At 40.3% G+C, this 13,357-nt stretch overlaps 1 protein-coding gene across 1 annotated transcript; it reads right to left on the minus strand.

The window, feature by feature from the left end:
- Nucleotides 1-308: 308 nt before the first annotated feature.
- Nucleotides 309-10,313, minus strand: TLR10 (toll like receptor 10). Its single transcript, XM_005554670.5, has 2 exons — nt 10,244-10,313; nt 309-2,922 (listed from the first exon to the last, which is right to left on the minus strand). The coding sequence occupies exon 2, from the start codon at nt 2,858-2,860 to the stop codon at nt 425-427; it is 2,436 nt and encodes an 811-aa protein (XP_005554727.2). The 5' UTR covers nt 2,861-2,922; nt 10,244-10,313; the 3' UTR covers nt 309-424.
- Nucleotides 10,314-13,357: the final 3,044 nt, after the last annotated feature.

The following is a 13,357-nucleotide window of genomic DNA, read 5'->3' on the forward strand; positions in this document are numbered from 1 at the left end:
TCTCCTGCCCCAGTCTCCCAAGTAACTGGGACTATGGGCGTGTGCCACTATGTCCAGCTAATTTTTGTATTTTTAGTAGAAACGGGGTTTCACCATGTTGGCCAGGATGGTCTCCATCTCTTGACCTCGTGATCCACCCACCTTGGCCTCCCAAAGTGCTGGGATTACAAGCACGAGCCACTGTGCCAGGCCACATTTTTCATGATTATAAACAATCCTGGGATGAACACCTTTTTCCATAAGCCCTTATAAACTTGTGAAGGTGTTTCTATAGGATACATTCTTAGAAATCCTTCCGGAAACTGATATGAAGGGAATAACTATTTTTTATTTTAATGAGTATTGCCAAACTGCCATCATAAAGGTTATATCAATTTACATCCCAACAGTGTGTGGTCCCCAACTTCCCTAGGGCTGTGGGATTTTATAGACAGTCTGTTCTCATCAGAGAGACTGTAGAACCTCGAGACTCTTCATTTAACTCTGTGAATGTCTGCAGTTCATACATTTCTCTGGTGGCTGATATGTTAACATTAATAGCAACTCGAAGGTTTGCCCAGAAAAGCCCACATTTACGCCTATCCTTGGGCCATTCCAAGTATGCTTTTTTTTCCAGGAGAGTTTTCAGTTTATGACACCTTGTGGGAATGCAGTAGAATGGAATGGGTTCCAGTAAGATAAGAATTATATGATCAGAATTTTCATGGAAGAGATTGTGGTAGGCAAAGTAGAATTCATAATGGCACCACTCATTCTGGACAAAGTTGGGAGACAAAACAAAGATGGACTTATAGCTTTTCTCAATGAAGCTTACAATATTTTCACTAATGCTCTTGCCAGGGTCAAAGTATCTTTCATAAAGGCAAATCAAGATAGAACCATCTTCTTTCTCTAGATTGGGGATCAATTCATTCTTCACCCACAGAGAATCATGTTCACTGTATGAAATAAATGCGTGGAATCGGACATTTCTCTTGAGTTGTTCTTGAGTTGTCTTCCTAACCCTGTGCCATGTTTGTGTGCATTGACCTAACATCCTGAAATACCAGGGCAGATCAAAGTGGAGACAGCAGAAGGCCACAGCCAACCCCAGAACTAGCATGATAACCACAATGGTGACAATCAACAGAGCTGTGTTGCAAGATAGTTCAGGGAGATGAACATCTTTTAACCGAGTGCCCCTTAGGTTTAAAGGGTATTCACAGGTGTAAGAATCTGACCATCCAACCATCATGACCTCTGAATATGTTTCAAGCTGAATGAAATTTTTTAATTCACAAGTACACCGGAATGGATTTCTTCCCGCATTTAGAGTCTTAACTTCCTGGCAGCTCTGAACAAAATCCAGAGATGGGCTGAGAATTAAGTTCATTTCAACGTTCAGAATTGAAAGTCTACTGAAATGACTGCACCCAGGGAGATCAGTTAGGAAATTAAAAGCAATATTTAGCTCTCGTAAGGCCATCAGATGAATAGTCTCTTTAGGTACAGTTTGGATTTGGTTATTATTTAGGTCAAGTATTTGAATACCTTTGGGCAAGCACCTGAAGACAGAATCAGACAATTTATTGTATGACAGATTCATGTTGACCACAGTTTCTGGCCATGAGCAATTTTCATCATTTTTATGTTGTAACAGATTTTGACTCAGATCCAAGTGTTCCAAGGGTGTGTTGTTAGCAAAGCAACTCACTAAAGAAAGTGTCTCCAGTTTATTGCTATTCAAAAGGAGAGTTTTCAAGTGAGGCAGTTGGATAGTTCTTTTAAACAACTCGTCTGTTAAGATATTATTGGCAAAATTTAAATATTGGAATTTTGTAGGATAATTAGGGAAAAGCATATGTGGCATTTGTGCATTTGATATTGTCAGGTTTTCTATGTCCATTTTGGTCAAAAGCAAATAGATGTTATCCTGTTGAATGTAAAACACTCTGAAATGTACATGCTCCAATTTTATAGTTCTCATTACAGTATTTGAGTAGTCAAATGAATTGTGGTCAAGATAAGCCTTACCACCAAAAGTCACATTTTGGATCTGAAAGTGTTCCACTGATGTATGCCAAACAAATTGTAAGATATGGAAAAGGTCGTCCCAGAGTAAATCAACTTTATTAAGTAATAGAACTGATGTCTTAGCATTTTCTAAACTAATATTTCGTTGCATTTCGTAACTTACAAATTGGCTTTTGCCATCTATATTTGTCATTTCTAATATTTTTGAAGTCTTGATTCCATCACGCAAAAGAACCCAGAAATTTGTGTCCATTGGTAAAACAATGTGCAGTTTTGTCGTGTTTAAGATGGGCAGGCTACCTTCTTCATAATGAGAAAGAGTTCTGAATCCTAAGAAGACACTATTTAGATGCAGATGAGCAATTTTCTGGAAATCTGATTTTTGTATTTTTGCCCCACTCAAACCTAGGATTTCCAGGTGTGACATGTTGCCAGCTTCCTCACAGATAGGCATGGTGTCAAAGTCATTAAAAGAAAGATCTAAATACCTGAGACCTGCCAGTAAATACCAAGTTACGCTCTTCAGTCTGTTATTAGACAAATCTAAATATCTTAACTCCTTGTTGAATTCAAAGGTTTTGAGATTCAGCTGTTGAATTCTGTTATGGCGTAGAATCAAAACTTTCAGTTTGGAGACAGAATGAAAATCTGAACTCTGGAGTTGAAAAAGGAGGTTATAGGATAAATCCAGTGTGGTTGTGGCTGGGGTCAAGTCTGCGGGAACCTTTCTTAGAGACATGTTGGAGCAGTTGGTCATCAGTTCCCTTTCTTCTGGCAGCTCTGGAGCCTCGCCCTCTACTGTCATAACAATACTACAAAATATGTAAATGTTTCTGATGAGTCTCATTGTATTTCCAAGGATTTTACCACTGATTTCCTCATATGAATGATGAAGATGAGCTCAAAACCCTAAAAAGACAGTATATAATGTTAGGTTTTTATTTGGTTAAATCCTGTAGGACTTTTATTTGTGAAAAAAATGCCAACATCTGACTATATTCATCAAGAGGTTGGAATAGGGTCCCAATCTGTATGTTGGGTCTTTGACTTGATCTCAGAGCATTGGCTGAGAAGTCTCCAAGCTGGCTACTGTGCCATATCTCCGTTGTTGAGGCAAGTCAGGATTCTCAGAGAGGAGAAGCATAATGGCCCTTCGGTTTAAGAACCGCATTGTCAGGTCAGACTCAACACCCTCTCTCACATCTCCTTTTGATAGCCTGAAGATTTCAAGAAAATTGAAAGTAATTTGTTTTATTACCAGACACTGTGAACCTTTGACTTGATATCAAGGAGTTATCCCTCAATTTTTGTATTTGTGGATATAGAAAGTCCCTGGAGCTAATATTGGACTTTGAACACTTACCTATACAGATGGAAGTTTCAAAACAGGAAACAAATAGAATGATTCCTGTCCTTCTGCCTCTATATGTCTTCAGGTTAGTGGCAAAAGCAATCTGGATCACTGCCAAATAATAGTATTAATGTTGAGAAACAATTTCCAGGTGTGACATGTTGCCGGCTTCCTCACAGATAGGCATGGTGTCAAAGTCATTAAAAGAAAGATCTAAATGTCTGAGACCTGCCAGTGAATACCAAGCTACAATCTTCAGTCTGTTACTAGACAACTATAAATGCCTTAACTTCTTATTGAATTCAAAGGTCTTGATATTCATCTGTTGAATTCTGCTATGGCATAGAATCAAAACTTCTGGGTTAGATTTCAATGTGTCAAGACACATACTAATTGCTTCGTGTATATTATTTATTTATCACCATACTCTGTGAGGGAAGTACTATTACTCTCATTTGATAGACAAGGAAACTGAAGGATATAGAATTCTGAGGACTTTGGGAGACATGTTAAGCTTCATGTGGTTTGATTAGACATAGAACAGAGGTAGTTGGAATACTAAGATTTTACAATATTCATTATTCAAGATATTTATTAAGTACCTATTCTGCCTTTTCTAGGCACTGGGGAAGTAGCAGTGAAAAGAACAGATTTCTGTTTTTACACAGCTTACATTCTAGAGAGAGGGTAAGAAAAGAGAGACTGCAAACAACACAATACATTTATATGTTATGACTCACAATTCCACATGCCTGGGGAGGCCTCACAATCAGGGTGGAAGGCGAATGAGCAGTAAAGTAATGCCTTACGTGGCAGCAGGCAAGAGAGCGTGTGCAGGGAAACTCCCCTTTATAAAACCACGAGATCTCGTGAGACTTATTCACTATCATGAGAGCACGGGAAAGACCTGCCCCTATGATTCAATTACTTCCCACCAGGTCCCTCCCACAACATATGGGAATCATGGGAGCTACAGTTCAAGATGAGATTTGGGTGGGGACCAATATCAGGCAGTGATATTGACTTGAAGGAAAAATAACTACGATAAGGGAAACAGAAAGAGACTGGGGAGTGATTTTTTTGTATAGAATGATCAAAAAAGGCCTCCCTGATAGTGACATTCATACAGAGATCTAAAGCAGGTGAAGAAGCAAGCCACTTGTTGTCTAGGGAAAGAGTATTTTGGAGAGAGAGAACAGCAAGTACAAATTTAAAGATCCTGATGTGCTTGGAAAATGTGAGGAAGGCCTGGAGTGGAGTTAGGGGAGGAAATCAGAGAAAAGGTCAGATCTTGTAAGAACTTGGCAATTTTCCTCTGACTGAAATAAGAAACCAGCAGAAGATTTAGAGTCCAGGAGTGGCAGGTTCTGGCATACATTTTAAAGATTCCTCTGTTTGAGGCAACCTACAGAATGGGAGAAAATTTGTGCAATCTATCCATGTGACAAAGGGCTAATACCCAGAATCTACAAAGAACTTAAAAAAATTTACAAGAAAAAACAACCCCATCAAAAAGTGGGTGAAGGATATGAACAGACACTTCTCAAAAGACGACATTTGTGTAGCCAACAAACATATGAAAAAAAGCTCATAATCACTGGTCATTAGAGAAATGCAAATCAAAACCACAATGAGATACCATCTCATGCCTGTTAGAATGGCGATCATTAAAAAGTCAGGAGACACGAGATGCTGGAGAGGGTGTGGAGAAATAGGAACACTTTTACACTGTTGGTGGGAATGTAAATTAGTTCAACCATTGTGGAAGACAGTGTGGCGATTCCTCAAGGATCTAGAACTAGAAATACCATATGACCCAGCCATCCTATTACTGGGTATATACCCAAAGGATTATAAATCATTCTACAATAAAGACACATGCACACACATGTTTATTGCAGCACTATTCACAACAGCAAATACTTGGAACCAACCCAAATGCCCATCAATGATAGATTGGATAAAGAAAATATGGCACATATACACCATAGAATACTACACAGCCATAAAAAAGAATGAGTTCATGTCCTTCGCAGGGACATGGATGAATGTAGAAACCATCATTCTCAGCAAACTATCACAAGAACAGAAAACCAAATATCACATGTTCTCTCTCATAACTAGGAGTTGAACAATGAGAACACATTGACACAGGGAGGGGAACATCACACACTGGGGCCTGTCGGGGGATGGGGGGGGTAGGGGACGAATAGCATTAGGAGAAATACCTAATGTAGATGACGGTTTGATGGGTGCAGCAAACCACCATGGCATGTGTATACCTATGTAACAAACTTGCACGTTCTGCACATGTACCCCAGAACTTAAAGTATAAAAATAAATAAATAAATAAATAAATAAATAAATAAAAAGATTCCTCTGTTTGTTGGGTGGAAATGACTGGGAGCCACAAGGCTGGCAGGGAAGACTCCTTGGGACACTATAGAGTAACTTGTGCCACAGAGAATGTATCAGTGCAAATGGAGAGAAGTGGTTAGATTCCAATTGCAAATTAGTAAACAATTTAACTACACATGTCCCCACCCCAGGCACTCTGAAGGTACCAAGGGCAGGTGATAAGTTAGTGTGGGAGTTTTTCTGCTTCCATTTGTATGTATCTGTTACACACTGACCCTCAACCTCCCTCAGACAGGTCACTCCCATAGACAAGCAGAGGGAGCAAACGACATGCTCAACAGAAAGAGGATGGGGTAGAGAGACTTCTCTGTGCGTGTCATGCTCCCAGCATTCTGAGAGGCTGGATGGGAGGTGGGGGAGGCGGTGGGCACACCCACCCACAGGAATGCACACAAACATGGCGAGGTAACAAAGGTGGGGCAGAATCAAAACATACAGCCACTTAGAATGTTACCTCTCTCTCATCTGTATTTCTCTTCTCTAGAACCTTCCCAAGTCTGGTTTTTTCTTGAAGTAAAGAAATTCCAGAAAACCTCTGGAGAGCAGGGAGTGGGAGGGCCACTCCCAAGTTTTCCATTAGCGGCTGATACTAGTAAAGGAAAGAGAGCATCTTATCTCTAATCTTGGGAACACATACGATCATAGTTTCTTTGTGTGAACTCCCTTACATCGTAAACTTGGAGAATTCTTTTGTAAAAATATTAATTATCCACATTGATCATGTAATTTTTATATTTTGTAAACTTTTCTGGTAAGTGTTCTCAAACATCTTGGAGAAAAAGCAATAATTTTGGTAAGGTCACCATATTTAGATGATTTCTCAAAATACCAACTTTTCAGTCTGGGAGACACAGCGAGACTCCGTCTCAAAAAAAAAAAAAAAAACACCAACTTCTAAAAACATGGTCAAATGACTTAGATGCCTCTGGCCATATTTTTCTTTGCTAACATCTCAGTGACTCCCTACAGTGTAATACATACTAAAATATTATACTGCATTAATATGTAAATATAACACAGTATAATTATCAGAAAAAAACAGGTGAATATTCTATTTAATTAACTTAGTTCCTGCTGGATTTTTTAACTGTTATATATTTAAGGGTAAGTTTTCTACATCTACTTTTAAATATTTCTAATAGAAAATCAGTTTACAACTGTGGCCTGGAAGTGTAACTACTACTCAAATTATTGTGTTCACAGTATCTAATGTATAATGATAAACTTTATATTTTCTTTCAGTTTTCTTAAAACTATGCATTAAATTTCAGAATATCTTGATGTCCATGCCACTAGAAGCAGAAAATAATTTTCCATGAATTCATGATCTCTTCGGAATGACCTCTTAGTAAATAAACTTTCGTTCATTTGTTTATCAACTGTCCCCTCTCCATTCATTCCCATGATAGCTGTCTGTCTTGTTCACTTCTGTATCCTCAGCACATAGAATAGTGCTTGACACGTGGTGCCAGCTCATTAACTACTTGTTGAATGCACATATGAATGAATGAATCCTTGTATGTATGAATGTCAACATTTTAATCCTTAGCACAACATGAGGCATAGTATGCTCTCATAAATATGTGTTGAATGAATGAATTTATGTTGTGAATTCCTGATATAGTGCAGGGCATGATGGTTAAAGAATGAGTTTGGTGGGCCGGGCGCAGTGGCTCAGGCCTGTAATCCCAGCACTTTGAGAGGCCAAGGCAGGTGGATCACGAAGTGAGGAGATCAAGACCATCCTGGTTAACATGGTGAAACCCTGTCTCTACTAAAAAAACACAAAAAAATTAGCTGGGCATGGTGGCACGCGCCTGTAGTCCCAGCTACTAGGGAGGCTGAGGCAGGAGAATCGCTTGAACCCAGGAGGTGGAGGAGGTTGCAGTGAGCTGAGACGCCACCACTGCACTCCAGCCTGGGCAACAGAGCAAGACTCAGTCTCAGAAAAAAAAAAGAATGAGTTTGGTTTTAGGGATTGATGGATCTGTGTTCAAGTCCAGTGTTAACCATTCATTAGCTATGTAACTTGGACCATTTATTTAATTTCTGAAAGGTTTAGTTTTATCATCTGTAAAATGGAGCCTGTGAAGAGGCGTAAGACAATGTATATAAATCACTTAGTACCATGCCTAGCATATCACACTTAATAAATGGTGGCAGTTATCAGGTCAAGACTTGGGAGCAGCGAGGAAGGCATAAATGTTAAGGGGATCCCAAGGAACTCAGGAATCAAGATAATGTTTACATGAAATATTTTTTAAAATGAAAATTAATGCCAAAATTGATGTTGAACAAAATATCGACATTTGTCATAAAGACAGGATCAGTATTACTGATTGTTTCTTTTGCCTCAGGCTCTATTATGGCTTGATAGGACCCTGGCGGTTATAATCATTAGGCTGACAAAGGTGCTTTTAATGTTATCATCTCATAGAGTGCTTAATTTGTAGCAACTGACTTTAAGCTTCTAGGTCTTACAGCCATGGCCCCTTAAGAATGCAGCAGAATCTAACCAAGTTGCTTTAGCTGGAACTCTCTGGGCTGAGAAGTCAGAGTTTCTCTTACCCACTTCTTCCTCCTGCCCAATACTACAGTCTTATCTGGGACTGTAATGGAGAAGAATGAACTCTTTTTTAACTTCTCTTAATATAATAATAATAATAATAATAAAGGTCCTATCTCTCAGGCAATACTTACGCATTATGACATTTTATAAAAACAACATTTATATAGAGACAGGGTCTCACTATGTTGCCAAGGCTGGTCTTAAACTCCTGGCCTCCAGCAATCTTCCCACCTCAGCCTCCCAAAGGGGTGGGATTAGAGGTGTGAGCCACTGTGCCTGGCCTTATTAAAGCAATTTTAAAAGTAGGACGTAAACATTTTTTTTTGAGATGGAGTCTCACTCTGTTACCCAGGCTGGAGTAAAGTGGCGTGATCTCAGCTCACTGCAAGCTCCACCTCCCAGGTTCAAGCGATTCTCCTGCCCCAGCCTCCTGAGTAGCTGGAATTACAGGCACCTGCCATCACGCCCGGCTAATTTTTGTATTTGTAGTAGAGATGGGGTTTCATCATGTTGGTGATGTATTCTATCAACAGTATATATATGTTAATATCATACCCCTACTACTATGTTAAAAGCAGGTAAAAAAAAAAAAACAGGGAATGACCTTCCTTAATACATCTTTAATACCTTATCATTTAAAAGCCCAAGTCAAAAGACAAATGACAACTAGCGTTTTACCAAAGAATATTTAATCATCTAATTTCTCTTTTCCCAATGATATAAAGAAATAGAAAAGAGATTAAGAACCTATTGAATGTTGAATGATCTTTGCAACATAAGTGTAAGAATGACTTCTTTTTAGTATTTCCTATGTATCTGACATGGAGCTAAGTGTTTTCTGTCCATTATCTTGTTTAATCCCTCAACAACTCAACAAAATGGCGGCCATTATTATTCATATTTTACAGATGGAGGAGCTAAAGCCCAGAGGTAAAGTAACTTGCCCAAGATGGCCAATTGAAGAAGCAGAGATTTGAACCCAGACCTGTTTGTTTCCTTCTGGATGGTAGCTAAACCCAACTGGAAGGCACCTCAAACCTTGAAATGAGGTAGCTTAGGATGTAATCACATCCTAAGGACCAAATCACGGAGGTTGAATCCATTGATCTGACCAGCTGCCATGGCGGCCACTTCCTCCTTTCTCACCCCATGCCCCTCTCTCTGAAGCTTCATGCGGCTGCTGTGGGACACTCTGCTAGGTGCCACAAAGTTCAAGAGACTTTGCCTACACGTGTATATATTCTTAGGAAAGTTATAAGTTCACAAGAATTGAAATAAAACTCGAAGTGCATGCTATTCCTAATTAATAGCTCAATGTAGGTGGTCTGCGAGAAAGCTCATTAAGAAATCAAATGCTCACAGGTTGTTAACCATCCTCTTCTTCACAGCAACCACATATGGCCCTCTTTGTCCACTTCTGAAGGAAAGGGAATAAGAACTGCAATGTACAAGATCCATCAGATCTGCCCCTACCTTTAAACAGGTAACACAAATGCAGAACTTTTCAACGGGGTAAAGGAGCAACAAATATGCCTTAAATAGCCAAAGGTTTCACCTAGCAGAGGTGAACATACACCATGGGGAAACAAGAGCTAGAGAAAACTTGCCACAATGCATGGGACTGTTCAATCTGAATAGAAGGGCTGACCAGGTTTGATCCGCAATCAGTGAAAAGAAACCCACGATCTCAAGTATCTGCAACAAATTCCTCAGATCAGTAGCCCCAAGGTCACTAATCATTAATCTAGACAAAACAGTAAATACTAAAAATCTAAATAACCCTACCTCCCTCCGCTCAATATTAGCTCGAATTATCTCCTCTTTAAAAAAGACCCATGCAGCCCTTATATCTTTTTAACGAGAGTTACAACAAACAAAGCTAAGGTTCTTACCCCGGGGCTTGCACGGTCTCAGCAGAGCTGCAGGTGTGTGGATGACTCGTTGACACGGTCAGAATTGGCTGCAGGAGCGAATTGAATCAAGTTTTTCTGTAACGCTTAAACCTCATCCGCCCTCTTCTGCATGCTAGTGGTATGGCATGTTATATATATTCATTATAATCTTAGCACTTTTTAAAATTTTGGTAAAATACACAAAACAGAAAAGTTACCATGTTCACTATCTTTCCATTTTTATTTTTTACTTTATTTTTTATTTTTTATTTTATTTTTTTTTTTTTGAGATATGGTCTCACTTTGTTACCCAGGCTGGAGTGCAGTGGCGTGATCACTGCTCACTGCAGCCTTGACCTCCTGCGCTCAATCCATCCTCCTCAGCTGCACAAATGGCTGGAACTACAGGCGCTCACCAACTGGCCTGGCTAAGTTTTTCGTATTTTTTGTAGAGATGGGGTTTCGCCATGTTGCCCAGGCTGATCTGGAACTCCTGAGCTCAAGTGAACTGCCTGTTTTGGCCTCCAAAATGCTAGGATTACAGCGTGAGCCACCGCGCCCAACATAAAGCAATTTTTTTTTTTTTTTTTTTTTTTGAGACGAAGTCTCTGTCGCCAGGCTGGAGTTCAGTGGCGCGATCTCAACTCACTGCAAGCTCCGCCTCCCGGGTTCACGCCATTCTCCTGCCTCAGCCTCCCGAGTAGCTGGGACTACAGGTACCCGCCACCACGCCCGGCTAGTTTTTTGTATTTTTAGTAGAGATGGGGTTTCACCGTGTTAGCCAGGATGGTCTCTAACTCCTGACCTCGTGATCCTCGAGGATCCTTTGGGATCCTCGGCCTCCCAAACTGCTGGGATTATAGGCGTGAGCCACCGTGCCTGGCCGAACTTAAACATTTTTAAATGTACAATTTGCTGGCATTAAGTACATTCACACTGTTGTGCAACCACTACCACTGCCCATCTCCAGAGCTTTTTCATCATCCCAAACTGAAATTCTATGCCCATTAAACAATAATTTCCGGTTTTCCCCTCCCCTCAGACCCTGGAAACTATAATTCTACTTTCTGTCTGTGTGAATTTGACTGCTCTAGGTACCTCATGTCCGTGGAGTTATACCATATTTGTTTTTTTGAGACTGGCTTATTTCATTAAGCATAATGTCTTCAAGGTTCGTCCATATCATTTCTATTATTATTACATAGAATAACAGAATCTTTCCTTCCTTTTTTAAGGCTGAATACTATTCTGTTGTATGTACGTCCCACGTTTTGTTCATTCATTCATCCATAAACGGACATTTGGGTGGTTTTCACCTTTTGGCTCTTGTGAATAATGCTGCTATGAACGTGGTGCACAAATACCTATTTAAGTTGGTGCTTAACATTCTTTTGAGTCTATACCTAGAAGTGGAATTCATGGATCATATGACCATTCATTCTGTTTAATTTTTTGCAGAACCACCATACTGGTTTTCCACAGCATCTTAGAGCACTTTGACGATGCTTTTCTTCAAGGTGCAGGTCAGTTATCCCTTTCATCAGTTGGGTAGGGCAGTCATGTGATGATGGGCAGGAATAGGAATGGTGACTCCATAATTTCAGCAATCAGGCAGGAGAGGGTGGGAAGGAGTTATCTAGAGCAGGTGTCCTCAACCCCTGGGCCACAGACAGGTACCAGTTCACGGCCTGTTAGGAACCGAGTCACACAGCAGGAGGTGAGTGGTGGGTAAGCAAATGAAGTTTCATCTGTATTTACAGTCACTCCCCATCACTTGCGTTACCACCTGAGCTCCACCTCCTGTCATATCAGTGGCAGCATTAGATTCTCATAGGAGTGTGAACCCTACAGTGAGCTGCATATGGGAGGGATCTAGGTTGTGTGCTCCTTATGAGAATCTAATGTCTGATGATCTGTCTGCCTCCCATCACGTCAGATGGGACCATCTAGTTGCAGAAAAACAGGCTCAGGACTTCCACTGGTTCTACATTATGGTGAGTTGTATAATTATTTCATTATATATTACAATGTCATAATAATAGAAATAAAGTACATGATAAATGTAACATGCTTGAATCATCCTGAAACCATCTCTCCCCCATCTCCAGACCCGGTCTGTGGAAAAACCGTCTTCCATGAAATTGGTCCTGGTGCCAAAAAGATTGGAGACCTCTGATCTAGAGGTCTTGTCTTGAAGTGAAGTGATAAAACAAGCATGGTATTTTAAAACAATGTAGATTGCAAAGTACAGATCAATTTTTAAAGCAACATTTTTGAGGTTTCTTTCATACTTGACTTAAGATTTAGGTGACTGCTGGAGATCACGAGTAAAGAAGAAAATTTCCAAATGGATTTGTCCACAGGAGGAATGATCAATTTAAACATGAATGATTACAATAGATTTATGTCATGAAAAATTGGGGAGTGCGTGGGTTCTTAAAATACATTTTTTTTTTTTTTGAGACAGAGTCTCGCTCAGTCACCCAGGCTGGAGTGCAGGGGTGCGATCTCGGCTCACTGCAAGCTCCGCCTCCTGGGTTCACCCATTCTCCTGCCTTAGCCTCCCCAGTAGCTGGGACTACAGGTGCCCGCCACCACGCCCGGCTAGTTTTTTTGTATTTTTAGTAGAGATGGGGTTTCACAGTGTTGGCCAGGATGGTCTCGATCTCCTGACCTTGTGATCTGCCCGTCTCGGTCTCCCAAAGTGCTGGGATTACAGGCGTGAGCCACCATGCTCGGCCTTAAAATACATTTTTTGGACTACCATGTTGGGGTTTCTAAATTTAAAATGTAGTCCATGTCTTTCCACATGTATTGTAGGGGGAAGTCACACAAAATATAAATAAATGTAAAAAGAAAAACAACAGCAAAACAAAACCAGTTCTGCTGCCCACCTAAACATATACAAACATGTCTGTATTACACAGACGGAGGAAGACAGGTGCTGGCTGTATGTCCGGAGCTGCGCGCCCCGGCTATAGCGAATAATAATTGACGATTGACGCCTGAGCTAAATACATTTCCATTCTATACCTCCTCCGTAGTTCTACCTTCTTCCCCTGTACTATTATCCCATAAAAGATGGCGCTCTTCCTGCTGCTTCATCACCCATTT

This window comes from Macaca fascicularis, chromosome 5, assembly GCF_037993035.2.
Source record: "Macaca fascicularis isolate 582-1 chromosome 5, T2T-MFA8v1.1".
Taxonomy (NCBI): Eukaryota; Metazoa; Chordata; class Mammalia; order Primates; family Cercopithecidae; genus Macaca; species Macaca fascicularis.

Coding starts and splice junctions, on each gene's coding strand:
- TLR10 (XM_005554670.5), bottom strand. CDS start 2,860: ATGAGACTCATCAGAAACATTTACATATTTTGTAGTATTGTTATGACA.